The sequence below is a fragment of the Dreissena polymorpha genome, chromosome 8, assembly GCF_020536995.1.
Source record: "Dreissena polymorpha isolate Duluth1 chromosome 8, UMN_Dpol_1.0, whole genome shotgun sequence".
Lineage (NCBI taxonomy): Eukaryota > Metazoa > Mollusca > Bivalvia > Myida > Dreissenidae > Dreissena > Dreissena polymorpha.
In genome coordinates this window covers 19,666,270-19,693,640 of record NC_068362.1, presented here as the reverse complement: position 1 = coordinate 19,693,640, position 27,371 = coordinate 19,666,270, and the positions used below count along the sequence as shown (strand labels likewise).

At 37.7% G+C, this 27,371-nt stretch overlaps 1 protein-coding gene across 10 annotated transcripts; it reads left to right on the top strand.

The window, feature by feature from the left end:
• The first annotated feature begins 218 nt into the window (after positions 1 to 218).
• Positions 219 to 27,371, top strand: LOC127840322 (uncharacterized). 10 transcript variants are annotated; one of them, XM_052368718.1, is made up of 17 exons: positions 219 to 555; positions 3,023 to 3,151; positions 4,802 to 4,981; positions 5,182 to 5,367; positions 8,269 to 9,971; positions 11,135 to 11,305; positions 11,567 to 11,678; positions 12,506 to 13,511; positions 13,584 to 13,631; positions 13,704 to 16,118; positions 16,525 to 16,754; positions 17,067 to 17,131; positions 19,227 to 19,419; positions 20,186 to 20,228; positions 21,598 to 21,734; positions 22,301 to 22,429; positions 24,669 to 27,371. In XM_052368718.1, the coding sequence occupies exons 1-17, from the start codon at positions 397 to 399 to the stop codon at positions 25,785 to 25,787; spliced, it is 8,025 nt and encodes a 2,674-aa protein (XP_052224678.1). In that variant the 5' UTR covers positions 219 to 396; the 3' UTR covers positions 25,788 to 27,371. The 10 variants fall into 10 exon arrangements, with proteins under 10 accessions (XP_052224678.1, XP_052224676.1, XP_052224675.1 ...); XM_052368716.1 differs by having other exon boundaries at positions 13,680 to 16,118; XM_052368715.1 differs by having other exon boundaries at positions 12,506 to 13,535; positions 13,680 to 16,118.

Here is a 27,371-nt window from a genome sequence, read left to right as displayed (position 1 = left end):
ATATTAAAATGTTATAAAAGATACCAAATTTCGTTTTATTTATTGCTTCCCTGCTTTGATAATACAATTTAGAGCGAACGGACCCAGGGCGAACAGGTTTTAGGGCGAACAGGATTTAGGGCGAACAGAAATTAGGGCGAACGGACCCGGATTCGAAAATAGCCTGACCGATCTCTGGTAACCCGTCACGTGATTAGTGTTTTTACAGAGTCGCGTAGGCTTATCCAATCAGCGCATAGCTTTCAAGCTTTCAAGGTTGTGACGTCAACGCCGACATTGAAGCTGGAAAATGCAACGGAAGGAAAATGAGTTGAAAATTCAACTTTTTTCACCATAATGACAACAATATTATCATTGATACCCAGCCGTTAGTGAAAGACTAAAACAGTGGTCAAAATGTCGCTATCACAGGAGGACGTCGACGAATACAAGTCGTCTTTGAAAGACCTGAATTTCAACAGCAAGCCGTTGATCAACATGCTGACCATGTTGGCAGAAGACCATGAACACCACGCTCCAGAGATCGTTTCTGTTATTGAAGAGCATCTCGCTAAGGTTTTTTCTGTTTGAATGATATTTTTGCTAATGATAAGTAATATATTTTGAGTAAATTGCTTAAATTATTTACCACGTAGTAAACGTCATATGACATTTGTCAAAGTGAGGCTCCAGTTACACGTGACATATGTTTACATGTTTGTTAATATTTTGTTATTATTTTTCATGTTTTCTTGTTGTTAACGTATGAAAATAAAAGCAGCAAATAAATATTTTCATTCATTATTTGAATTAGGCTGTTATGAAGTTTGTTATCCTTACAACTTCCATTAGACACATCATAACACCATTTGATGCTTAATGGTACTAAGCAAAGATAAAAATTACCAAGAAAACCACACAAGGGCGCACATCTTGTTTTCTTGGTCGAAAATTATCTGTGCCGGATAAACCATCAATTTAATATGGCTGATGGAATACATGCGCTATCTCAAGTGATTAAAAATAGTAAAAAGCCCACAAGTAATTTCAGGTAATTTTGCATCCAGACTTGCTCAGATTCCCGATTTGATGTAGGTGGGCTTAAAAAATACATATCAATACCATATGAATAAGGGCTTGCTTGGCCAAAACACTAGCTTGAAAGACTGTAGAAAAGAGTCCATTCGCACGTTACAGAAAATTCCTCACATGTTTTGTCAATTGATTCTTTTTGAAGTACTATTTATAGGGATTTTGTTATTTAATGCTAAAGTCAAATCTTTATGAAACCATTCTTTTAATTATGATATTAAAATTGGTGGATTTCCATAAAAAAATATGGAATACAGGCCTTCATGGATTGTTAACATTTCTGGTCAAGTACTTACATGTTCTTGATTGGCCAGCACATTTGAGTTGGGGCCAGTATCAATTTAGATGCTTCCAGACCATTGGCACCAGTGTTATATAAAGGACTTACTTGAAAACCACGTCATTAAGATTTAGAAAATTTTAATTTTTGTTTCTATTGATAGTACACAAAATGCTATACTTGACAAAACATTGGTGTTGAATTTTTACAAATTATGTATTAGTTGGACGTATTAAGAAGTACCTGACAATCTGAACATTTGCAATTAATATTCATATGACAGACAACACGGGTATGAAAGTGATGCACTACCGTTAGATTGATTCGTATTTGAATTAATTGTGAAATTGTAATATAAAGTAAAATTGCGCAAGATAAGTTTGCCGTCTCACAATACATCGCTACAGTTTCATTGTCAGTATGATTCCAACTGGACCAGAATAGTAGATTATTGTACTTTTGAAAAGAGTTTCTCATTCTACCAGAAACATGCAGATGCAGGGCTCAACATTAATGGTTGTCCTATTGCCCCTGGCAAGTAAAAAATGGGTTCGGGCATGTTATTTTATAATCTAGTTGTCCTCCCAGGCAAGTGCCAAAAAGATCAAAGAGCATTTAATTTAGATTTTAATTAGACTAATTGCTGTAATCATATTGTTAAATGTGCAAAAATAAAAAAAAAGGTTTTGTGGTGTATCATTTTTATCATTATTAAACAATATGAGGTTTACAGTTAATGTGATATTTCATGTTTGGGTAAGTAGCTTTACGTTAAGGGCAATTAGATTTTCGAAGTACTGGTTTTTAGGTTAATGTTGAGCCCTGAGATGAGTATGGTTTACCATCAATTTCATGTGCAACAGGAAAATGACGAGAACACACATTTGAAAAGAATGCTAGCATGAAATGTACTATGGATTACTTCATCTTCAATTCTTTACTGTGTAGTCGGCATATCTGAAGGCAAAAGTTGCTTTAAGACATTAATGTTAGTTAATGTATTCAATTGAAACTAAGAACATGGACAGACCATAAAAATACATCAGCAATAACGATTGCCTGTAAAAAAGTGTTCTAAAAGGGAACAATCTAGGATACATTTATACTGAATATCTCTCTCAAGGAGCAGAGGAGAAGGCACAATCTGATAATTGATAATTGATTTACCCATTACAAATATAAAATTGAGGTATGAACATGATTTAATCTTTTTCATTTGCTTCAAGGTAAATGTAAGAAGAAAAAAACAAATGGTAAGTTTGATGGTAAGTATTGTTTGAATAAAAATTAAATATCCTGTGTACACTATGTTTGGTTAATTCATGTATTCAATGGTATGTTGAAGATGGAACAAAATGCATTGTTGACATAATGACATTTGCTGGTAAGTTCATGGACACAAAATAACATTAAGTTCTCACACTCTAAAATTTAAGCATTTTTTGCCAATGGTTACCAGAGTAGAAGTAGGAAATAAACCCATTTCTACATGTAAGTAAGCATTGATGATAAAATTTGTTTTGTGTACAATGTTTGTATTGAAAGCATTTCAGAAAGCCGGGACTGGGTCCTGAAAACTTCAGAGGGGACAAGTGTTCAATTGAACATGGCTGAGAAAAGCAGTATTTGGCTTTGCTTTGTATGCATGTAACTATTCTTGTATTTTCATAGTGTAAACCGGAGAAAAAGCTACCAGTTCTATATTTGATGGATTCAATCATGAAGAATTTGGGAACCACAAGCTACAAATCATTGTTTACCAAGAATATCGTGAATACATTTACCACGGTGTTTGAGCAGGTTAGATATGCAATTGTGTGCATGTTGTTTCTAGCTCACCTGAGCATGTGCTCATGATTAGCTGATGTGATCAGATTTTGTTTGTTGTCCGTCACAACAATAGCCTTGTAACACTAGACTAACAGGCAACAGTAATTTCCTATCTTCATGCCTTTTTGTAAAAAAAACATTGGCACAGTTAGCAACTATGTCACAAAGGGTTGAGAACACGATTAACTGAAAATTAAGCTTGGGAACAAACTGAATGTGACACTTCTTGCAAAATAATGAAACTTTCTTAGAATAAATGTTGTAACGACAAAGTGAGAACATTTTAATTTTAGATACATTTTTATCACTCTTAACTGCTCATTAAGATGCTTTGTTCCTTTGATAGCTATGGCCCACTAGTTACTTGGAATGCATATTGTTGATAAATGAGGTGGTTAGAATCTTTAGACAGCGCTGGCTAGTTGCTGCCATAGAAGGATCTGAACTTCTTGAAAATGGGTGCTATTTCAACGATATCAAATCCTTAAAGGGATCTTTTCACGTTTTGGTAAATTGACAAAATTGAAAAAAGTTGTTTCAGATTCGCAAATTTTCGTTTTAATTGTGATATTTGTGAGGAAACAGTATTACTGAACATTTACCATGGTCTAACATAGCCATTATATGCATCTTTTGACGGTTTTAAAACCAAAAAAATATAAAGCGTTGCAACGCGAAACGATTGAATAATTTGGAGAGTTCTGTTGTTGTCGTTAAATTTTGTGACACTAGGAAGATTGCTTTTATAACGTATAAAATACGTCATCTATGTATATTCGGCAGAATAGCCGAGAGGGTAAAAGCGTTTTTACTTCAGGACCTCGGCAGGACTCCAGGGGTCATTGGTTCGAAACCTGCTCCAGGCAAAGTTTTTTTCCTTTTTTAATTTAATTTTTTACTGCAGCTTTTACGATCAAATGTTTACATTTATCAATAGAAAGCATTTAATGAATAACTTCAGAACATGCCAAAATCTGTGAAAAGGCCCCTTTAAGAGGCCTTCCAAGTGTAAAAAGGCAGACTTGAACATTGCTGAAATGCAGATTGCTTGCAGTCAAGTCCAATCAGATAGCAGGTTGCAAAGCATTTGCTGTATATAATTAGTCCGCTACCGGTTTTTTACCGGAGGGGACTTGTGGTTTGCGCTCCGTGTGTTGGTCAATCGGTCAGTCCGTCACAATTTTCTGGATCCTGCGATAAGTTCTTCATATTTTTTCATGAAACTTGAAACATGGATAGATGGCAATATGGAGAGTATGCACGTCATTTCATTTCGTTCCTATGTCAAGAATTCTGGTTGCTATGGCAACAAATAGACTAGAAATACTGCTGAAAATGGTGGTTTTCTGGATCCTGCGATAACTTTTAAAGATCTTAATATTTTTTCATGAAACTTGAAACATGGATATATGACAATATGGACATTATGCATGTCATTTCATTTTGTTCTTACGTCAAAAATTCTGGTTGCTATGGCAACAAATATATAAAAAATTCTGAAAATGGTGGAATTTCTGACAATGGTGGAGCCCGTAAGGGACTTCTATTGATTGACAATAGTCTTGTTATATATTTAATTATATTCTTTATACTGTAACTAACAATTCTTTTATGTAAAAGGTGGATGAGAAAACCAGGGCATCGATGTACAAACTACGTCAAACATGGTCTGTAATGCTGCCTAACCAGAAGCTATACATGATTGACGTGAAAATAAAAAGCCTGCTGGATCCAGCCTGGCCAATAACAGCCACTCCTGAGAAGGCCAGCATTCATGTTAACCCAAAATTCCTGCAAGGGGTAAGAAAAGAGCACTTGTGTTGAAAAGTTATGAATTCAAATTATTTATAGATGTTTGGGTATAGTTTCAAACTTAAGTTTTACATATTGTTATGGAATAATGTTTATTGATATGAATTAATGTTTAATTAGACATAGTAGATTGAATATATTTTCATGTTGTTCATGTTATATTTAATTTTGCTTGGTCTTAATTCCAGAGCAGTGAAGGTGAGCGATCATCACCAGAAATGCAGTCTTCACCTGAGTTGGATGCTGAAATGGAAGAAGCCGAGATGCGTCAAAAGCTGATTGCCAAGCAACAGGAGCTGCTGAAACTTCAGGAAGCTCGTCTTGAATTGGAGCTGGCGGAAGCTGCAGAAAAGCTTAAACAGAAGAAAATGCTGGTACTGTAAACTCGGCATTTGTTAACTTATTATACCCCCACAAACGAAGTTTAGGGGGGTATATAGGGATGAACTTGTCGGTCGGTCTGTCTTTTGGTCCGTATTAAGTGTCCGCTCTCTAATTTAAGTAGTTTTCATCCGATCTTCACCAAACTTGGTCAGAAGTTGTATCTACATGATGCCTAGGCCAAGTTCGAACATGGGCCTTGCTGGGTCAAAAACTAGGTCACTTGGGTAACTTAGTGCGTTTTAAACATTCAGCCTGTTGTCCGCTCTCTAATTCAAGTAGTTTTCATCTGATCTTCACCAAACTTGGTCAGAAGTTTATCTAGATGATCTTAAGGCCAAGTTCGAACATGGGCCTTGCCGGGAAAAAAACTACGTCAAAGGGTCACTTAGTGCGTTTTTTAACATTCAGCATGGTGTCCTCTCTTGTTCAAGTAGTTTTCATCCGATCTTCACCAAACTTGGTCAGAGTTTTATCTTGATAATGTCTAGGGCAAGTTTGAATATGGGTCATGCCGGGTCAAAAACAAGGTCACGAGGTCACTTAGTGCGTTTTAAACATCACACCGTTGTCTGCTCTCTAATTCAAGTAGTTTTCATCCAATCTTCCCCAAACTTGGTCAGAAGTTGTATCTAGATCAGGGTTGTCATTATTAACCGATTGCCGATTGAATTCATCGGTTAAAATCGTCAGAAAATCGGTTGTTTTTGCCGAATCTTTAAAATTGTGATCGGAAGTTTTTATCACGCAAACCAACAATAATTGACAAGGAATAACCGTAGTATAGTAGAGCGACGCCCGGTCATTCAGTCAGTCCGTTAACTCCGCCTAAGAGCTACTGTTTTCAATTAATTTCTCAGCGAGTGGCCAATATTGATTTTCTCAGCTGTCGATCAAATTCTTCTTGGTAAGCACGTCAACCAATCAGCGCTCAGGCAGCCGAATACACGCCGACCCCACGTGAAACTGTATCAAATAGCTGTACATTTCACAGATTATTACTGACCGTATCTCAACGAATGTAGCACTGTAGAGCGTAATTAACTAGTTTTTTTTTAGTAAGAGAAAAAGTTTCCACATATTAAAAAATGCTCTTCGATTTTCTACCAAAATAATAGATATTAGCGACCTCTGAGCTACGCAGTTGTTATTCAGCATCTAAATATTAAAGTCTGCGCTCTCCCTGAGGTAAAATGACGTGATGTTATACATGAAGTCTAATTAATGCATGATTTTCATCTGTACATGAAAAACACGAGATATATGTGTCTCTGTTGCTAGAATTTTCTTAATTTTCCGTGAATAATGAAATCTTTAATTTTCCGTGAATAATGAAATCTGAAAATATTTCGGATAACTTCAATTAAATAATTGATTTTGTTATACAAATGGTCATAACACATAATGTAATAAGTAGGTAAATAACGTGTTTTGGGATTGCTAACTATGCATACATATAGGTCTACATGCATGAATGACCCAAAGACCTATAGATCTTTGAATGACCTGACAAGTTATATCACGATCCGGAATGAAAAGTTGATCTACTCTGTAAAATTTAAAGAAAGACGCGTTTTTATTCTCAGATATTCACTTTCACTTTCCAAACTTTTCTGAAAGGAGGTACATGTTACAGTTTAGATCGAGTCGTTGATTTGTCGTAATTACTTAATATAAACGGTTCACAATGCTCTCAACTCAGTGCTCTCAAATCGCGTCACGTGATTCACGCATGTTCAATGGGAATTCCCCAATCCCACAATTAAATTCGTATATGCACTTGCGTTAAATGGCGGACAACATTCATCGTCAATATTGACCGTAATTTGGTTTTGAAAAAAAAAGAAATTGTAATAATACTGGATTATCGGGTAATGGATAGAATCGGAACATGCAAAGATTTATCAATATAATATGTTTTTACATTATACAGTATACTAAAAATGTGAAAATTTTCTATTCTTTTTAGACCTCATTTGAACTTATTATGCTCTGAGAATAGCAGTATTTTGTTCCTAAAATGTCTAAAATTCGTTTTCGGTCGGGGGGGGGGTCTTTGCCCCCCCTGAACTCCCGGCCGAATCGGTTGCTATTCCAAAATGATCCTTTGTTTACAATCATAATGACAACCCTGTAGATGATGTCTAGGTCAAGTTTGAATATGGGTCATGCCGGGTCAAAAACTAGGTCACAGGGTACCTTAGTGCATTTTAAACCTCACCATGTTGTCTGCTCTCTAATTCAAGTAGTTTTGATCCAATCCTCACCAAACTTGGTCACAAGTTTTATCTAAATGATCTCTAGGACAAGTTTGAACATGGGCCATTCCGGCCCTAAAACTAGGTCACATGGTCACTTAGTGCGTTTTTTAACATTCAGCATGGTGTCCACTCTCTAATTCCAGTAGTTTACATCTGATCTTCACCAAACTTGGTCAGAAGTTTTATGGAGATGATCTTAAGACCAAGTTAGAACATGGGCTTTTCTGGGTCAAAAACTAGGTCAAGGGGTCACTTAGTGCGTTTTAAAAATTGAGCATGTTGTCCGCTGTTTTTTGTGAAGACGACATGCAAAATATTATGTGTCAATGCGGCATGTGGGGGTATTAGTCACGTCTATGACAAAGCTCTAGTTATTTCAGGTTTTCATATAGCCAAAGCCCTACCAAGTATTTTAAAAGCTGTCTTGCTTTTTTAACACATTTAATTGGTCACTTTCATTCTAATATGTGGCAATATGTTAGGAAGTTTCTGTATTTACATACTTCTTGTTGTTGTTCAGAGTGCTACAGTAATTAAAAATACAACTGAAGAACAGATTTTGTTGTAAGAGGATTTGTTGTTGTTTTCAACACTTTAGCAATATTAAGCTGATACTATGCATTCTGTTTCCAGCCGACTAAAGCCGCAGGCCTTCCATTACCTCAGGTGGTTGACCTACCAGAATCAGCGCCACTCAGGGACCCTCGGCAGCGACCCACTGATCCCAGACTTCGTGACCCTAGACTAAGCAAGGCCTCAGAAAGCGGGTCCCATTCCTCCGGTCCACAAATAGGGCCTATACAGTCACCCCCTTCTTCTGCTACCATTACCATCTCTAGTGTGCCAGCTGGTCCTGGCATTCAGCAAAGTGCTTCATTCACAGCATATCCTGAAGGTCACGGTCATGGACCTGTTACTGATGTATTTCATTATCCAGGTCATGTTGGGACTGCTCATACATTAGGTCACATTCATGGCCATGGTCATGGGCATCCCTTCACACAGGGCCGAGGGCCATGGCCGCCATTTTCAGCTCCTAGTCAAACAGGCCAGTCATTTAAGGGTGAGGTGTATTCCCCTGAGCCTGCGAAATTTAGTGATGACAATGACTCTGACGCTAGTAGCAGATCGAGTGGTCAAGAATTTAGACAGAATCATGATCCTAGAAAGCAATATAGTCAGCATTCAGACCCAAGCTCTATGGACCAAAATAAACAGAGACTTAAGCCTGTCAGTAGTAATTCAAAACGTGAAGAAACTGTATCTAAAGGTTATGAACAAAATGAGTTGATTGAACCTGATAGTAAATCTAGTTCATCTAGTGTGAAATGGACAAGTGCAAACTTTCGTGAAAAGTATTCATCACACATTAAACAATCTAAAAAATCACCCATTGAAAATTCAAATAAGTCAAGAGATCCCAGAAAACAAAGTCAAGATATACCCAATTCATTTACTGATCAAAATTTAGATGGTTCAAGTTCGCATCAAACCATTTCAAGGGTTTCAGAAACAAAGATTGAGTCATCTAAAAGTAAAAAAGCAGAAAGCAATAAATCAACACACTCACATTCATTTGTACATAAAAGTTCAAGTGATTCTCAGCGAAGCAAATCGAGAAGTGTTTCTAAAGAAAGAGAAAGCAAGTCTGAAACCAAACTTAAAGACACCTCCCAAACAAAGCAAACAAAAACTGACAATAGACCTAAGGATTATGGCCGCACCAAGGATTCAGTTTTTGAGAAGAAAAGTGATGGAGCGAGTAGGGAAAGGGACGTGTTGCCACATCGTAGGAGCTCTCCCCAACAGCATTCCTCAAAGGAGAGTCCAAGACACAGTTCAGGTGTAGAAACCAAAGAAACTGAGGCAAAACCCCAATCATCTGGCAAGTCAAACAAGTCCAGGATTACAGATGAAACCTCAAGGCCTTCATCGAAAACCAGAAAGTCTGACCCAGGACCAGTACCTAGAAAGGTCTCGCCAAAGTCAGATGTCTCAAAAAGAACTAGTAGCAGCAATGTTGTCTTTCTGGCCAAGGCAAGTAAATCTGATACAAAAATAAAAACTGAAGTTGTTAGTGATGATAAGTCTGTGCATAAAGGTCAGGGAAAGGATCATGAGAAAAGGGCAAGAAGTAAAGAACTGGATGAAATCAAGAGCAGCGCAAAGAAGATAAAACTAGATAATGTGTCTAGTGATTCTGAATATTTTTCTGATGGAAACATGCCAGAAGAAAACTTTCCAGAAGAATTTGATGCAGAGAAAGGCGAATCTGCACATCCTCCTATGGATTTTGATAAAAATGAAGTCAAGTTAGAAATTGAAGATGATATCAGGTATATTGCCTTAGCAAAGTTTGCTGTATGTACAAGCATTATAGTGAAGGGAAATTCTTATATATTTTGCATTTTATAATCTAGTCATTGAAAGAATTTGCATCATATTGTATATATTCACTTGGTCTTTATTTATTGTTTTAATGTTTGGCATGTGGTTTATACCAAGTAATGTAACTATATGTCTACAAGCCACATGTAGACTTCAAGTCTACATGTGGCTAGTAGACATATAGTTACATCTTTGTTTGCAGTTTTTTGCTGAGATTAGTACATGTTTGGCATGTTTTCTTTATATTTCTAACAATATTGCAAAACGTACAAGTCTGAGGGTACGGTGTATGTCGTGCATAAAAAGAAAATTGTGCAGATGTGCAAATCCCGTGTTGTTTTTTGCTTTTCTCTCTTTCTTGTGCATCTATGGGTTGAGAACATGTTACTTTAACAAGTGATTACTTGACAGAAATCATGTCTTTATGCGTTATACTCAATACTTATTTGTATTAAAATGCCGAAGTCCATATACATGTAGTGAGCTGAAGTTTAAGAAGCATCAAGTATGATCATACAGGGTTTTTTTTGGCCCGATTTTATAGCCGAAATTCGGCTATGTTCCCAATCCCAAAAAGTATACTTTTTTCCCAAAATGTGGCAAAAAATACCCAATTGCAAAAAAAAATAAAAAAATTTAGAAATAAGTCTTATGTGTATTGTATCTCAATTTTAATTCAATTACATCTAACAAAGTATTATATGATTATTTTTTTTAATTTGAATGATTATAAAGAGTTAAATCAAATTTAGTATTTCCCTAATCAGTGGACTTTTCGTGTGGAAAAAAAGGCTAATGAATTTATTTTCCCAATTTCATGAAAATGCCGATAAAATTCCCAATTCCAAAGCCATGGGCTATCTTCCCAAAAAGTGGAAAAAAACCCCTGTCATAGAAAAGCACTGAAAAATCAACTGGCAGGGAATTTAAGCACAAATTTGAAGCTAATTGTCAAATTTTTTTATTATATGTAATTTTGTTTATAATCCTTGATAAGCATCTTTTGACGTTTTCCATCTGATTCATATACTTGTGTAGTTGAACATGACATTCTAAGAGCATTACATGAGATTAAGGACTTCTGATTTCCTCGTTAATTAAACATTTGTAGTGATCTATTTGGTGGCGAAGATGAGGATTTTCGTAGCCAGCAATTGCCACTGAAGTCTCCCAGTAGTAAATCCTGGGACCAATACAAAGCCGATAGGTCTGACATGTTTGCCGAAGATATAACTCGAAAGAAAATGAGACGAGAATCGGTTGTTCATCCAAAACCATCTAGGTGTGTTTCCCTACTCTTGATAATCAGTAATTAAATTACCGATATTTTTATAACAAACATGTAACAATAACTAAGCAAGTATTAATGGACTGGTTTTTATATGGCTCATGCACGCATGTTTAAGAAATGGCTCCAGGTTCAATATATGAATGAGTGAAATAAAATGTGATGAATGAATAGAAATACAATTAATAATACTCTTTAAATAAGCTTGGTAATAAAAAAATCGCGTAATTATAAACAGCTAGAATTTGATTGTAGAGGCCTGGTAGAGCCTGAAGACATAGATTTCCGTGTTGGACAGCTAGAGCCAGAACAAACTTCACCCACAATAGAGATATCTGCTGGTCAACACTCCGAGATACTGTTACAGGTATAATCTATAACAAAAAAAAGAAGTGGTTCAGGAGAAGGAACAGTTTCTATTGTTTGGTTTTCACCATGGCTGATGTGTGTAAATTCTAAGTTATACACTGCATAAAGGTAGAGCTGGGTAAACTAGATTCATGGTTGAGGTCTGTAGATGAAAACTTGTCTGACAAAGTACTCTTGCACTTAAATCTAAAACATTAACATTTGCATGAATTGTTCCTGTTGGCTTAAACTTTTCACATGCAATAACCATGCATTACAAAATGCGGAAGTCTTACATCTTTATTTCTATAATAAATATGTGCTACATATTAAGAGGGGGTAATTGCATGATTATGAAAATGGCGACGTCCATGCAGAGGCCTGTATTTTTCGCCATTTTTTACCCTTCAATAACTTGTATTATTTGTTTAAATCCGCCCGCTTTCCAGCCATTTTAGAAAGACAGTTACTTGCGTTTATTCAGTAGTAATATTCGCTCTATATCTCGACTTTACTCTGTGCGAAATTTCTTAGCGGGATGACCTAATTAAGGCTCCACTAAGAAACTTGGCTGGGTGTAAAGTCGAGATACAAAGCGAATTTTAATATGAAATAAAAGCTAATTACTTTTTTACTGATACGGCTGGAAAGTGAGCGTTTTATTCCTCCCTACTGAAGAAAGCTTTTCCAGATACATTTGTTAATGCGGTTGCTAAAATTATTGAGCAACAACAACAATTATTTAATTCTCTGCTAAATGAACTTCAGTATCTTAAAATATGTACTTTAATATGACTTCTTTAAACGAAAGCTGTATGCAAGTATTATTAAAATCTTATTTGATAGGCTCACAAAAGACTGACTGAAGGCAAGATAACACAAGAACAGCATCAAGAACTTATCAGCCAATTGAACCAGCTTGTGCAAATACGCCAACTGCAACAACAGGAAGACCGGCGTCTCTCTAGCGAATTCCTCCAGGCGTCCGATGCTGTCAGAACAGAGTCAGAGAGTAGCATTGCAAGTGAGACACCATCTGATCAAAATAAAAGAGAAATCAGATCCCCTGATCGTCCACTAGATAAGTTCAGAATTCCCAAAAAGTCTCTTGATAGAAAGGCTTCTGACGATGAACCCATGAAGGGGCTTAGTAACTTGTATCCAGAGGCTCCTGCACTTGACTTCAGAGGTCAAGGGTCTGCAGATAGACAAGAAGTTGTCCATCCGAGAGATCTGCCAGACAATGGCAAATCTAAAATTGATGATGCAGTTCAGAAACCTGACACAGATGGGTTCGCTCATAGAAATATTTCTGTAAGAGCGGATGTGCCTGAAAAAAGGGAGTATGAAGAGAGAACTAGCAAATTCAGACACAAGCCGTATGAAGATGTTGATGATATACAACAACGATTGCCTGATGCTGAAGACAAAAATTTCAGAAGTGACTTCGAGCAAGGTGGTCCGTCTGACTTGAGGTTAGAGGGGCCAATTAATAAAAGGTATGAAGGACGATTCAATATACCAGATGGTCCACCTGATTTGAGACTAGATGGTCCAATGGACCACTGGCATGATGGCCCACCTGGAATGAGAATTGATGGTCCACCTAACCTTGACATAAGAAGGGATGGACCAACAGGTAGGGAATGGGAAGGTAGACACAGGATTTCAAGTGATGGCCCACCAGATATGAGAAGAGATGGGCCACTTGAAATGAGAAGAGATGGTCCACCAGGAAGGGAATGGGAAGTGCCACATGGTATGAGAAGAGATGGACCACCTGACATGCGACGAGATGGCCCACCTGACATGAGACGAGATGGCCCACCTGACTTGAGACGAGATGGCCCACCTGACTTGAGACGAGATGGCCTACCTGACTTTAGAAGAGATGGCCAACCAGACATGAGACGCGATGGGCCACCTGACATGAGAAGAGATGGCCCACCTGACATGAGAAGAGATGGCCCACCTGACATGAGAAAAGATGGCCCACCTGACATGAGAAGAGATGGCCCACCTGACATGAGACAAGATGGTCCACCTGACATGAGAAGAGATGGCCCACCTGGAAAAGATTGGGAAGGTCCACATGGAATGAGAAGAGATGGCCCAATTGATGCAAGGAGAGATGGACCACCTGACATGAGAAGAGATGGACCACCAGGGAGGGAATGGGAAGGTCCACATGGTAGAGAATGGGAAGGTCCACCTGGAATGAGAAGAGATTTTCCACCTAATATTAGAAGAGATGGCCCAATTGATGCAAGGAGAGATGGACCACCTGACATGAGAAGAGATGGACCACAAGGAAGGGAATGGGAAGGTCCACTTGGCAGAGAATGGGAAGGTCCACCTGACATGAGACGAGATGGTCCTCCTGACATGAGACGAGATGGACCACCTGACATGAGACGAGATGGGCCTCCTGACATGAGACGAGATGGGCCTTCAGACATGAGACGAGATGGACCACCTGACATGAGACGAGATGGTCCTCCTGATATGAGACGAGATGGTCCTCTCGAAATGAGACAAGATGGTCCTCCTGACATGAGACGAAACGGTCCTCCTGACATGAGAAGAGATGGACCAATTGGCAGAGAATGGGATGGCCCTCCTGGCAGAAGATTCGAAGGCCCTGAGGAACATCCTGATAGAAGACGTGATTTCCCACCTGATATTGAGGGTGATTGGCCGCAAGACATGGGACATGATGCACCTTGGAATGAAAGAGGGAGAGGTGGATTTGGTCGAAGGGGCAGAGGAAGAGGAAGATATGGCAATGACAGACGAGAGTTTCCCGAAAGTGGCAACTGGGAAAGCAGGACTGGGCAAATGGATACTCCAGTCTCAGACAGACTTCGTGGTGATGATATACCTCCCTATGAGAAGTCTGGTCCACACAAACGCTGGTTTGACGAGTCAGAAGACAGAAATGTTATGAATCCACACAGTCCTAAGAAAAAGCCACTTCTTCAAGACCCAGATATGGATCTTCGACCTGCACCTTGGGGTGAGCATGGCAAACCAAGGGATGCAGACAGAAGAAGAGGTCCAGATGAACCACCTTTATTTGAAGACAGACTTGGGCCTCATGCAGAAAGAAGGCATGAAGAATTCCATCCTCATGGTGAAAGAAGGCCAGACAGAAGTAGACAAGATGAAATGCAAGCAGGCGATATGCGTCATCCTCAAGAAAGATTAAGGGGTCGGGGTCGAGGCAGATTTGATGACAGAATAGGGGAAGGCCAAAGAGGTGGAATGATAGGTCACAGGGGAAACGGTCCAAGAATGGAATTTGCCAACTTTGATAACAGAGTTATTCCTGATATGAAACCAGTTGGTGCCAATGAGTTGGAATCATTTGAGGATAGGTTTGGTGATCCAAGGTTTAGATGTTTCAAGGATATGGGACCTCAAGTAAACGAAGAAGTTGTTCTTGGAAAGAGAAACTTTGAAATTAAGCTAGGTGCACCACCAAGGAGAATAATGTGGGATAAAAATGTATTCATTGAAGTCTTTGCAGACCCAGCTAAGAGAGGGGTTGTCATTGATGGAAACTTAGTGTACAAGTTTGGTGAACGGGTTAAGGAAATTACAGTCCGTGGAAGAAAGGAGAAAATCTTTTATCTTGGAAAGCCTGTAAATATATGGATTGATGGTCAGCTGTTTGAAGTTAGGGTTGATGCTCCACCAAAACATATTGAAACTGGTTCCAAAACCCACAAAGTTCAAATTGATGGAAGAGATATGATGATTCTGATTGATAAGCATGAAATGTGTAAATACGGTGGTGAGCCAAGGTTTGTGTTCCTTGATGAAGAAAGAGTAGAATTGAGGTTTGATCCGCCACCGAGGACAATATTGATTGATGGCAAACTCTGTGAATTAAAATTAAATACACAGCAACCTTGTGTGAACATCAATGGTGTGTTGCATGGCATACGATTTGATGGACCACCAAGAGATGTGTTCATTGATGGAAAGCTGTATCAGATCTTTACGGACCATGCAGTTAAGTTGCGCATAGGAAACAAGTATCATTATGTTGCTCTAGGTGGGCCATGCCATGAAATTATTGTGGACGGCAGATGGTTTGAACTGAAGTTTAATGAACCTCCTAAAGAAATTGTACTTGGTAACTATAGCCTGATGGTAAAGCTTCCTAACAAACCTCCAGAGGTGAAAATCTTGCCACCTTTGGGTAGCATGCATCCACCAGTCATGATGCCACCTGGTGGGCATATGATGCATCCTGGACTCATGCCAGGCCCAATACGTCCACATGCTGGTCCTATGGCACCAATGGGACCTCCTGGAATGATGCGACCTGGAATTAATGTCTCCATGCCTGCTGCCACTATGGCACCGATTGTAAGCATTCAGCCTCCTGCGCTTTCCAGTATGACATTGCCAACACCTTCCCACATTCCAGGACTTGGGCCCGCTTTGTCTGGTAAGACTTATCTAGTAGATTGATGATATATTATTGTGTGTATAACATAAAGAAGGAAGTTTATCTAATATGGCTTTCTTAATGGGCTATCATATTGATATTGATTTGCAATTCATCTTTTTTTTGTATATAAACATGTTTTCAGCAATTAAACTATTTGATTTAAAAAACTTTTATGTTTATATATTCACATGAGCTACTCCCCTAGTGGTAATGTTTGTAATTTTCGAATGATGATAGTTGATCATTGAACAGTAGTCAGGAAGATGGTTCACTTTCGTGGCAACCCCCTGATTGGACCGTTTTGTTTTTTTAAGTTGCTACTAGTATTACAGAACGTTGTGTAGAAGTATGACAGACCTTTAAATTGACATTTGTGCAAACACAAGATTGTTTTGTTATACAGGTCCTTCAAGTCAACCCAGTGGTTTGAGCAATGTGTTCTCCACTTTGTTTGGTGCCCCCCACCCTGCTGCCCCCAGTGCAGTGCCAGCCCTGCCAGTGGACATCAACAGTCTCCTAGACAACTTAGTGAAGACAGGGCTCATCAAGAAGGAGGCTGAGTCCACCACTTCCACCAGTGAGGCTGCGCCCCAGCCTTGCCAGACACCAGCACCAGGGCCTGCTACTGAGAAGGTTTGTTGTTTGCATTGTGGCTTGACCTAGAATGTTTGTGAGTTGGGAATAACTTTAGCCAAGGTAGCTTATCAGTAGCCATTTGCTTATGAAGGGAATGGCAAAGTTCTGAATACAGGTAGGTAATTCAATTTGGAGGGTATCTTTTTAAGTAATTACAGATCCATATTATGCAAGTTTTTGAACTTGTTGCCTTAAATTTTAATTTCTCACAGTTTTAAAGTCCAATGAAGTTCCATGGTAATAATCACACTTAATGTTCAATGTTTACACAATATAAGTCTTGGAACGAATTTCATTTCTTGTTTTCAGAGACAGCCAGAACTGTTTGAAGACATTCCGGATATGACAGAACTTGATGTGGTTGCCATGAAAAGGTAATTTACTGAGTAACCAGTTGGTTGAACATTTACCAAGTTTGATAATGTAGAAAATTGGACTTATCAGTGGTTGACTTAACTTGTTAAGAAAACACTTCAAGCAGACCTGTTCATTAAACATTGAAAACAATTTAATTCTTTGGTCAATCTTTTACAAATAATGTGTTACAAAATTGATTTTGAAAGAAATCCTTTTAAATAATGCATGCTTTCCTTTTTAACCAAGTTTTCCGAAGGAAAAAACTGGTTATTAGATTGGTGAATGACGGTTGGCATGCGGAACAAGCTTGTCCAGGCCATAACTGTCGTTTATTGTGAGATTTTAAAATCATTTGGAACATTTGTTCATCATCATTGGACGGTGTGTCATGCGAAAGAATTACGTCGATATCTGCAAGGTCACACTTTGGAGTTCAAAGGTCAAAAATGGCCATAAATGATCTTGTCCGGGCCATAACTATGTCATTCATTGTGAGATTTTAAAATTACTCAGTACACTTGTTCACAATCATTTGGTGGTGTGTGATGCGAAAGAATTACATCGATATCTCCAAATTCAAGGTCGCAACGACTAAAAATAGATTAAGTTTGACACAAGGCGGGTAACTAGGAACAATCAGTAACAGTAATCAGTTTACTTGTTTGTCAATGGTCAATGGCGTTGTGCTGATTTTCCAACAAAAAAACTTTAAACTTGCTATATATTATATATCTTTCATAAAGCCTCTAAGCGTATAATAATGTCATACGTGTTGCAAGCATTAAACAACGTTTTTTCAGTATGTGGTCACCCAGTATTAACCTCTTCCATGTGACATTCTCACTTAAACATGTTGTATTTCATTCTTTTTTTAATCGATCTTCCTTCGAATGATGTATATTTTGTATTTAATTATAACGCATGCTGTTATTGTATATGTATGTTAACGACGATGAGCTGTATATGCTTAAGTCAAATAAACTGTTCTGTTCTGTTCTGTAACAATGCACATTTTGAATTGTCTCCCTTTATCAGACCGAAGGAGGGCATATAGTTATCACACTGTCCGTCTGTCCATCACACTTTTGAAAAATGCTCATAACTTCTATGCTGCTTCAGATGTAACCTTCATATTTGGTTTGCATGTGTATATGGATAAGGCCTTTCCATACGCTCACAAATATTGACCCCTTTCACCTTGAACTTAGGGTCCTCGTTTTGGTTTTGAAATCTGCGTTTATGTTTCGAAAATGCTCATAAGAAGTACCTTCCTATTTGGTATGCATGTGTATATGGAAATAGCCTTTCCATACGCACACAAATTTTGACCCCTTTGACCTTGAACTTAGGTTTCGAAATCTGCATTTAGGTTTTGAAAAATGCTCATAACTTCAAAGCGTTTTTCGGGGGCATATGTCATCCTATGGAGACAGCTCTTGTTTCAAATTGAAATCAAGGTCGCCATGACTAAAAAAGATTGAACTTGACACAAGGGGGGTTACTAGGAACAATTGGTAACAATGCACATTTTGAATTGTCTCCCTTTATCAGACTTTTTTTTTCAAATTAAAGACCTGGTTTTGTGACTATTTTGTCCCTTGTTGACTAATACAATCTTTTAAATATTTAAGCAAAAAATATTGGTATTCAATAATGAGTGAGATATTAAGGATTGAAGTATAGTATTTATGTACACATGTCTGTGCTAAAACATGAGCACCATCCTCGGAAAACTTGGCTTAATGCATGTGCGTAAAATGATGTTCCAAATTTGCCTTTGAAGTCTTCACAGGCAAATCAGGGACAACACTTCCCTCTTAAACTGGATTTTAGCTAAGAAGAGACTTCCTTTAAAGGAAAAATACCATAAAAGCAGAAAGTGTCATCTCTGATACGCCTTTTCCACCTGCACAGGCTAATATGGGACAACACTCAATGCACATGCATTTAGCCATGTATTCCCAGGGCAAGGCTTATATTAATACTCAATAATGAGTGAGGTTCAAGGGAATGAATTATAGTATTTAGGTACACCTTTCTGGCGCTAACAAGTTATAAGGTAGTTTAAGTATAAGTCCAGGTCTAAAATATAGCATGCAATACTATTTTCAGCCTCCACAAGGGAGCTGTTCAGAGGCTGTACAGTGGGGTTCAGTGCACATCATGTGGTCAGAGGTTCAACATTGATGATGACCAGCTTGACAAGATCTACCGCAAACACCTTGACTGGCATTTCAGGCAGAACCGCAAGGAGAAGGATGAGGTCAAGGTCACCAGATGTCGCAAGTGGTTTTATGGAGAGGAGGTACAAGTTTGTGATTATCTGAGAGTGGACACTTGACAGATATTTGTACATAGGCATTGCAATTAACCAATTTTGAAAAAATGGGCCAATGCTTTGATGATAAATTGAGAGAACGAAATATTGCATCATACTGTGTCCAGCACTGCAAGCTCGATAGACTATTTAAAAGTGCATGGCTTTAAGACCTGTGCTTTTTGGACATAAGTGTATTTTTAATGCATTTTCAAACAGCGATATATGTTTTGAAATAGTCTGCTTTTCTTAGTAACTTTTTTTAAAGTAATGAAACCCTTAACTCTTAACCCTTAACCAATCCCAGAAAACACAATGTTTTGATGATGATGGCATTTTTTGAAGCAGAAAGTAGAAGTCAACTTCATAGTTTTGATGTATTGATTATGACACACAATTGAATTGCTTGTCATCTGTCAACAATAAGATATGCATATTTTTGTAAACTGCAGTTATTAAGTGTTGTATGTGCCACTTTATGGAAAAGCTGGGCTAAATGCATTTGTGTAAAGTGTCTTCCCAGATTAGCATGTGCAGTCTGCAAAGGTTAATTAGGGACGACTATTCCGCTTAATGAAAGTTTTGGTTTTAAGCTAGTCCCTTTTAAATGAAAATCAAGTCTAGGCGGAAGTGTCCTTCCTGATAAGCCTGTACAGACTGCAAAGGCTAATTAGGGTAAACACATAATGCACATGCAGTAAGCCCAGTTTTCTCAAAGCAGGGCTATAATTATATTTCTATATTCATGATTCAGGACTGGGTGCAGTATGAAGAGGTGGTTGATGAGGAGGAAGCAGGTACTGTAACATTTGTCACCTTGATTTTTAGCTCGGCTGTTTTTGGAGAAAACCCAAGGTATTGTTATAGCCAGCTCGCCATCCGCCATAGGCGTCGTGCTCAAACCTTAACATTGGCTCTGAAATCAAAGTGCTGCCACCTACAACTTTGAAACTTCATATGTAGATGCACCTTGACGAGTTATACATGTCACACTCAGTTTTGGGTCACTAGGTCAAAGGTCAAGGTCACTGTGACCTCCAAAAAAAAAAGTTCTGACAAGTTTTCGCAGCCGAGCGTTGGCACCCATTATGCGGTGCTCTTGTTAGTTGTTTACAATGTTTGTTATGCCCCCCTTCGAAGAAGAGGGGGTATATTGTTTTGCTCATGTCGGTCGGTTCGTCCAGCCGTCGGTCCGTCCACCGAATGGTTTCTGGATGATAACTCAAGAACGCCTAGGATCATGAAACTTCATAAGTACATTGATCATGACTCGCAGATGACCCCTATTGATTTTCAGACAAAAAACGTATTCACACAATGGCTGCCACTACAACTGACAGCCCATATGGGGGGCATGCATGTTTTACAAACAGCCCTTGTTAAACTTGAGGACCAGAGCATTTACAGAAATTAGATGGAATTGGGATATTTCCATTTGAATCATCGGATTTACCTGTAATGATTTTAGGTTGATCATTTTAGCCATTGACATTTTAACCAATTTTTACAGCGATATAAAATATTAATAATGCTTTGAGCTTCGTTAACTAGAATGTGTTCTTTAAAAAAAAATCCTGCATTTATTAAATGGAATTTAATTCTCGATTTCTGTCCTGATTAGTTTAATGTGAAACCAATATTATTAGTCAAACAAAAAAAAATTCATGGATTTTTGTGGGTCTTCTCTACCACAAAATCAATATTCAACTAATGTTTACTATTTAAAGTATAATATCAGGCGTTATAAAAAATTCTACAAATATGCCAGATTTTACAAATCCTTAATTAAAATAAAATGTATGAAAACAAAATAAAAAACAGACCCACAGTACATGTTTATTCATTCAATACAGAAATCATGAATTTCAAGTAATGTGGTTTACATAATTTTTTCAGTTCTTTCATAATTATTTCTGTATGTTTATCTTAAACACCTATTAAAAGTAGAATTCAGGAACCAATCAATTGTTAATTGTTAATCAATTGTTAATAGATTATTGTATGTGTATATGATTAAACTATAACAAGGGATCATAAAAATCTAACTTGAGATACATCAAAGCCATTAGCTCACTATGGCATCATTGCATGAGAGGTCCATTATTCTATAGTTTCTCTTTCTTGAAATACAATTTCATGGCCCAATGTAAACTCATGCACTTTCAGAGAAGAGTAACTTCTTTGAGAAGCAGCAGCCAGATGCCACCAAGACGCCGGCCAGGAACAATCTGTCCCTGCTCTCTCTGCCAGAGGGGGCCACTGTGGTCAAGTGTCCTCAGGCCAGTGGCAATGATGTTGAGGATGTAAGTGATTTTTTGGGCCGTGGGCATTCAGATTGTTGATAAAACATTCACTGTGGTCTGATAACTCCTCCTTTCAGCTTATATCCTCCCTTTCAGTGAAAATATAGTTTTGCACTTTGTTCTATACTTTTCTGCATCTATTTAAGAGTGAAACGTTATGGTGAACTTAGAAGGGGTTAAAGGATTGGGTTTCTCCCTCCACTGAGGTTTTTCTAAAATCACACCTTAACGTAAGACATTGACAATGTTTAAAATTGAATGTAATTATTCTTCCCCTCAAAAGAAATCATGTGAAATATTTTGCATCATGAAATGTAACATTTGAGGAAGTACCGTCTTCATAGGTACATGATCTTAAGAAATATATAGCTTATAGTATTTCACTATTTTTTACCATGTATAAAAGGTGACTTCTAACAAATGAACCTTGTAACATGTTAGAGATGCTAGTATACCATGCCCTAAGTGTGTTTCATATGTGCACTATTTGCCATGAGCTGTTTTAGTCGTTCTGTGTGTTTTACAGGTGTGCATGTAGTTGACCATGAACTGTTCATGTTTTACAGATGTGCAATATTTGCCATGAGCCGTTTGAGCAGTTCTGGGATGAGGAGGTTGAGGAGTGGAGGCTGCGAGACGCCATCAAGGTCAACAACAAAACATACCATCCAATCTGCTTTGAGGATCACACTGACGTAAGTCCTAATACCATTTCCTGGGTCAATGTCAAATATCATGTCAATTTTTAGCTCATCTATTTTTTGAAAAAAAATTATGAGCTATTGTCATCACCTTGGCGTCGGCGTTGGCGTCGGCGTTGGCGTCGGCGTCCGGTTAAGTTTTGCGTTTAGGTCCACTTTTCTCAGAAAGTATCAATGCTATTGCATTCAAACTTGGTACACTTACTTACTATCATGAGGGGACTGGGCAGGCAAAGTAAGATAACTCTGGCGTGCATTTTGACAGAATTATGTGCCCTTTTTATACTTAAAAAATTGAAAATTTTGGTTAAGTTTTGCGTTTAGTTCCACTTTTCTCAGTAAGTATCAATGCTATTGCATTCAAACTTGGTACACTTACTTACTATCATGAGGGGACTGGGCAGGCAAAGTTAGATAACTCTGGCATGCATTTTGACAGAATTATGTGCCCTTTTTATACTTAGAAAATTGACAATTTTGGTTAAGTTTTGTGTTTAGGTCCATTTTATTCCTTAAGCATCAAAGCTATTGCTTTCATACTTGCAACACTTACTAACTATCATAAGGGGACTGTGCAGGCAAAGTAATGTAACTCTGACTGGCATTTTGACAGAATTATGTGCCCTTTTTATACTTAGAAAATTGAAAATTTGATTAAGTTTTGTGTTTAGGTCCACTTTATTCCTACAGTATCAAAGCTATTGCTTTCATACTTGCAAGATTTATGAACTATCATAAGGGGACGGTGCAGGCAAAGTTATGTAACTCTGACTGGCATTTGGACGGAATTATGGGCCCTTTATACTTAGAAAATTGAAAATTTGGTTAAGATTTATGTTTTGGTCCACTTTACCCCTAAAGTATCATAGATATTGCTTTCATACTTGGAACACTCACAAACTATCATAAGGGTACAGTAAAAGGACAAGTTGCATAACTCTGGTTGTCATTGTTACGGAATTATGGCCCTTTTTTGACTTAGTAACTTTTAATATATGGTTAAATTTTGTGTTTCGATCCACTCGAAGTATCAAGGCTATTGCTTTCAAACTTCAAATACTTACATGCTATCATGAGGTTACTGTACCTGGCAACTTGAATTTTACTTTGACCTTTGAATGACCTTGACTCTCAAGGTCAAATTATTAAATTTTGCTAAAATTGCCATAACTTCTTTATTTATGATTAGATTTGATTGATACTTTGATGAAACTACTCTTACCTGACATACCACAATAGACTTCACCCAAACCATCCCCCGTGCCCTCCCCCCCCCCCCCCCCCCCCTAATTTTTTTTTTTTTTTTTTTTAAGATCATCTCACAAATGACCACCACACCCTCACACTATACCCCCACCCCACCCCCCCGCCAATTTTTTTTTTTTGATTTTTTTTTTTTTTTTAAGATCATCTCACAAATTATCACCACACCCTCACACTATACCCCCCCCCCCCCCCCCCCCCCCCCCCGATTTTTTTTTTTTTTTAAATGTTTTTTTCGCTTTTTTGGAAGATAATGTAATAAATGTCCACAACCCCACACTATACACCTCTCTTCACTCCACTCCTCCCTCCTTTGTGATTGAAAATGAGAGTCCCTTCACCTTTAAAAAGAAAATAGATGAGCGGTCTGCACCCGCAAGGCGGTGCTCTTGTTATAATACATTATTACAAATTATGGCCGGCTACATTACTTGTGTGGGGATTGGTAATGAAATCTGTTTTCCTTCCATCTCTGATTGAAATAGGACAGTTGTCAATAAATGGCACAATTATGTGCTCTTAGTTCTGGTAAACTATCTCAGCAAAAGTGCTAGTTGATGGACTGAATGCTGTTACATTACTGAAATGCTATTTAAATTGCGGAAAATTCAACTAAACAAACACAAACAAATTTTTCACATCATATTAATTTTCACAAGATTGACTTCATACATTCTTGATTTCCTACCTGCCAAAATTAACTTTCACTTGCCAATGATTGTTTGGCTAGCAGTTGGACTCTAGTTTTCCGAGTTCAGTAATACATTATAATGGGGTTGTTAAGTTTTCTGTAGCTATATACCATCTGTTCATGAGCTGAACTTACCAGAGGATGATGTTATATGTTTCACGTGATTTATTTTTTCTACAACATTGACAATGAAAGTTCAGTTAGTCCTTTATTAATATATTCCTGCATAAAGCTTTCCCTTCCAACTTACAAATCATATTTGCACTGGCTTGCTTGTAGGCATCAGAAGGCACACCAAGTCCGTCAGTGCTCACAAGCTCTGTGGAGCCGGACTTCATTGTGCGCAAGACACTCACCTATGAAGAATCTTCCCAGGACGGCCAGCATGCTTCCTTCGAAGACGAGAGGAAGATCATAGCAGCAGTGAAACCCGAGCCGGACATGAGTGACAACGAAAGTGCATCTCGCCCTACCTCTGTACAAGAGCCTGTTTTCTCAATAAAACAGGAACCATTAGAATCTGATATTGTCTCACATTCTAGCTATGCAGTAGACACTAAACTTGATGAGGCCGATAGACCACCAGTTTTCAAAAAGGAGCCATTGGAAACAGAACTTGAAAATGACGCAATATCTTCATCTAGTTCATTCCTTACATTTAGTTCTAAGCCATCAAAATCTATACCTTTCCTTGATGATGTTAAACAGGAGCCTATGGAGACAAGAGATGCTGTTGATTCAACCAGTTATGATGAAACAGCAGATACTGTGAACTCTGATCCACCTGAAGTGCCGTGTGAACAAACAGAAGAAACAATGGACACAAATGAGGGTACCATCAAGCCACATCAAGAAATTGGAAATAGTCACAGAGTTAAAAGCCCAGTCAATACTGAACATTTAGCTGAGGAATCTGATGACATTTCAGGTAGTCATGAGTCACATTCACTTTCACCAGCAAACAAAGCAGCAACTGACAATATGTTGCCTAATATAGCGGATGAAGATGAGCATTCAGTATCTCATGATTGCAATGAAAGTGAAAGATCTAAAACCCTATCAGACGAAGTTAATCTTACATTAAATACACCAACCGTATATTTGGACAAGCATGTACTTGAATGTTCTCCGGAAATGACTAGTGAAACCGACAAGGTGCCAACCCGTCAAGATGATGATGACGAGCCCAGCCTCCCGAGTGTCCTTACCCAAGGCTCTTTGGATGTGTCCCGACCCTCCACAAGTATCTCACCTCGCAGCTTCTCTCTGCTCAGTGTTGCCAATCTAGCTGTGAGACCAGAACCTGTTGAGATTACACAAGAAATGCTGGACATAGACTCCAATGCCAGCACTCCTACTCACGATGAGCTTCCCGATCCTGAGAATGAGATGTTGTAGTTTATAAACACTGTTAACTGTAGTATTTCTTTGTTGTTGTTTTTTAAAGAAATTAAGCCTCATTCTGGGAAAACAGGGTTTAATGCATAATGGTTTTGCTTAAAAAGACTTACTGCACTGGCAAAGCTGGGGCGCCTCTGCACATGCATTAAAACCTGTTTTTGCTGAGCAACTCTCAATTATATTTTTTCTACTTGAGTGATCATGTGTTTTGGTTATTTCTGCGCAATATTACCCCAATATATGGATTAGTTATCCATGGCATGGGTATAAACTATTTTATGGCATTGTTTTTTTTATAAAGATGTTGTTTTTAGTTAGTAGTGAGTGTAACGGGTTGTTACTGTGTGTCTTTCATGTTTAATGTGTATGCACAGTGTGACAGATATAATACAAATATATGCAATATGTCACATTTTGATTGAAATGTTATGAAGAAACACATTCTGCTGCTATGACATTTTCAAATAGTCATTAAATGTGATTTGGTTTGCTGTATGGAATTAACTTGCTTTGAAGTTTCTTAAATTATTATGATAATTTCCCCTTTTTATTTCCCCTAGTCTATACTGGGGGACATATTGTTTTTGCCATGTCTGTTTGTTGGTTTGTTTGCGGCAAACTTTAACATTGACCATAACTTTTGCAATATTGAAGATTGCAACTTGATATTTGGCATGCATGTGTATCTCATGGAGCTTCACATTTTGAGTGGTGAAAGGTCGAGGTCATCCTTCAATGTCAAAGGTCAAATATATGGGGGACATAGGGTTTAACAAACGCATCTTGTTTAAAATGATATTTCTTAATACAATATTATTCTGTTGGAGATTACTTGTAGCTCTGATGTTGTTCAAATGGTACTTTAAGGCTTAACAACATAATCATCATAAATGTTATGAACCAAAGTTTATTGTAGATTCATTTGTAATCAGATTACACTAATTTCCTCAGTGAAATTTAGCTCTGTGTCTGAAAATGTTATAATTTATTTTCTGTATCAATGTTTTTTCTCAAAAAGCTCACATTTCAAATGATGAGTGTACATATATGGCTCAGTGCTAATTCATTTAACATTGTCTGAGAAAAATTACTGCTTACTGTAGAAGTTGGTATCCAGTAATTATGTTAACCAGCCTTTTGGTATTGTCATCAAGGGACTGAAAGTCACTATTATTAATGATTATTAAATACAAAAATAAGTAGAACAGGGGATTCTATCTTGTTTAAATTATTGATGTTTAGATTATTGTTTATATAATTGAAGCTCAAACAAGTGTGCTTGGAACTATTTTCGCTATTTGTAATGTAAATTATTTACTTGTTGAAATAAGACGGTAAAATTGTTGTATTATATGTTGTAGGAATTTGTGTCATTTAGAAAAAGACATGATAGTACTTCAGATTTGAATACAAATTAGAAGCACTTTGGCATACTTTTACATATCTTTAAACAACTACTTTGTACATTATTGTGTTGTTTAAAAATGTTTCTACCATATGTTCAAAACCTCTTTAAATACTTTGAAGAAATGTTTTTATTAGCAATTGATACTATGTCAATAAAATATATTGAAATCTCAA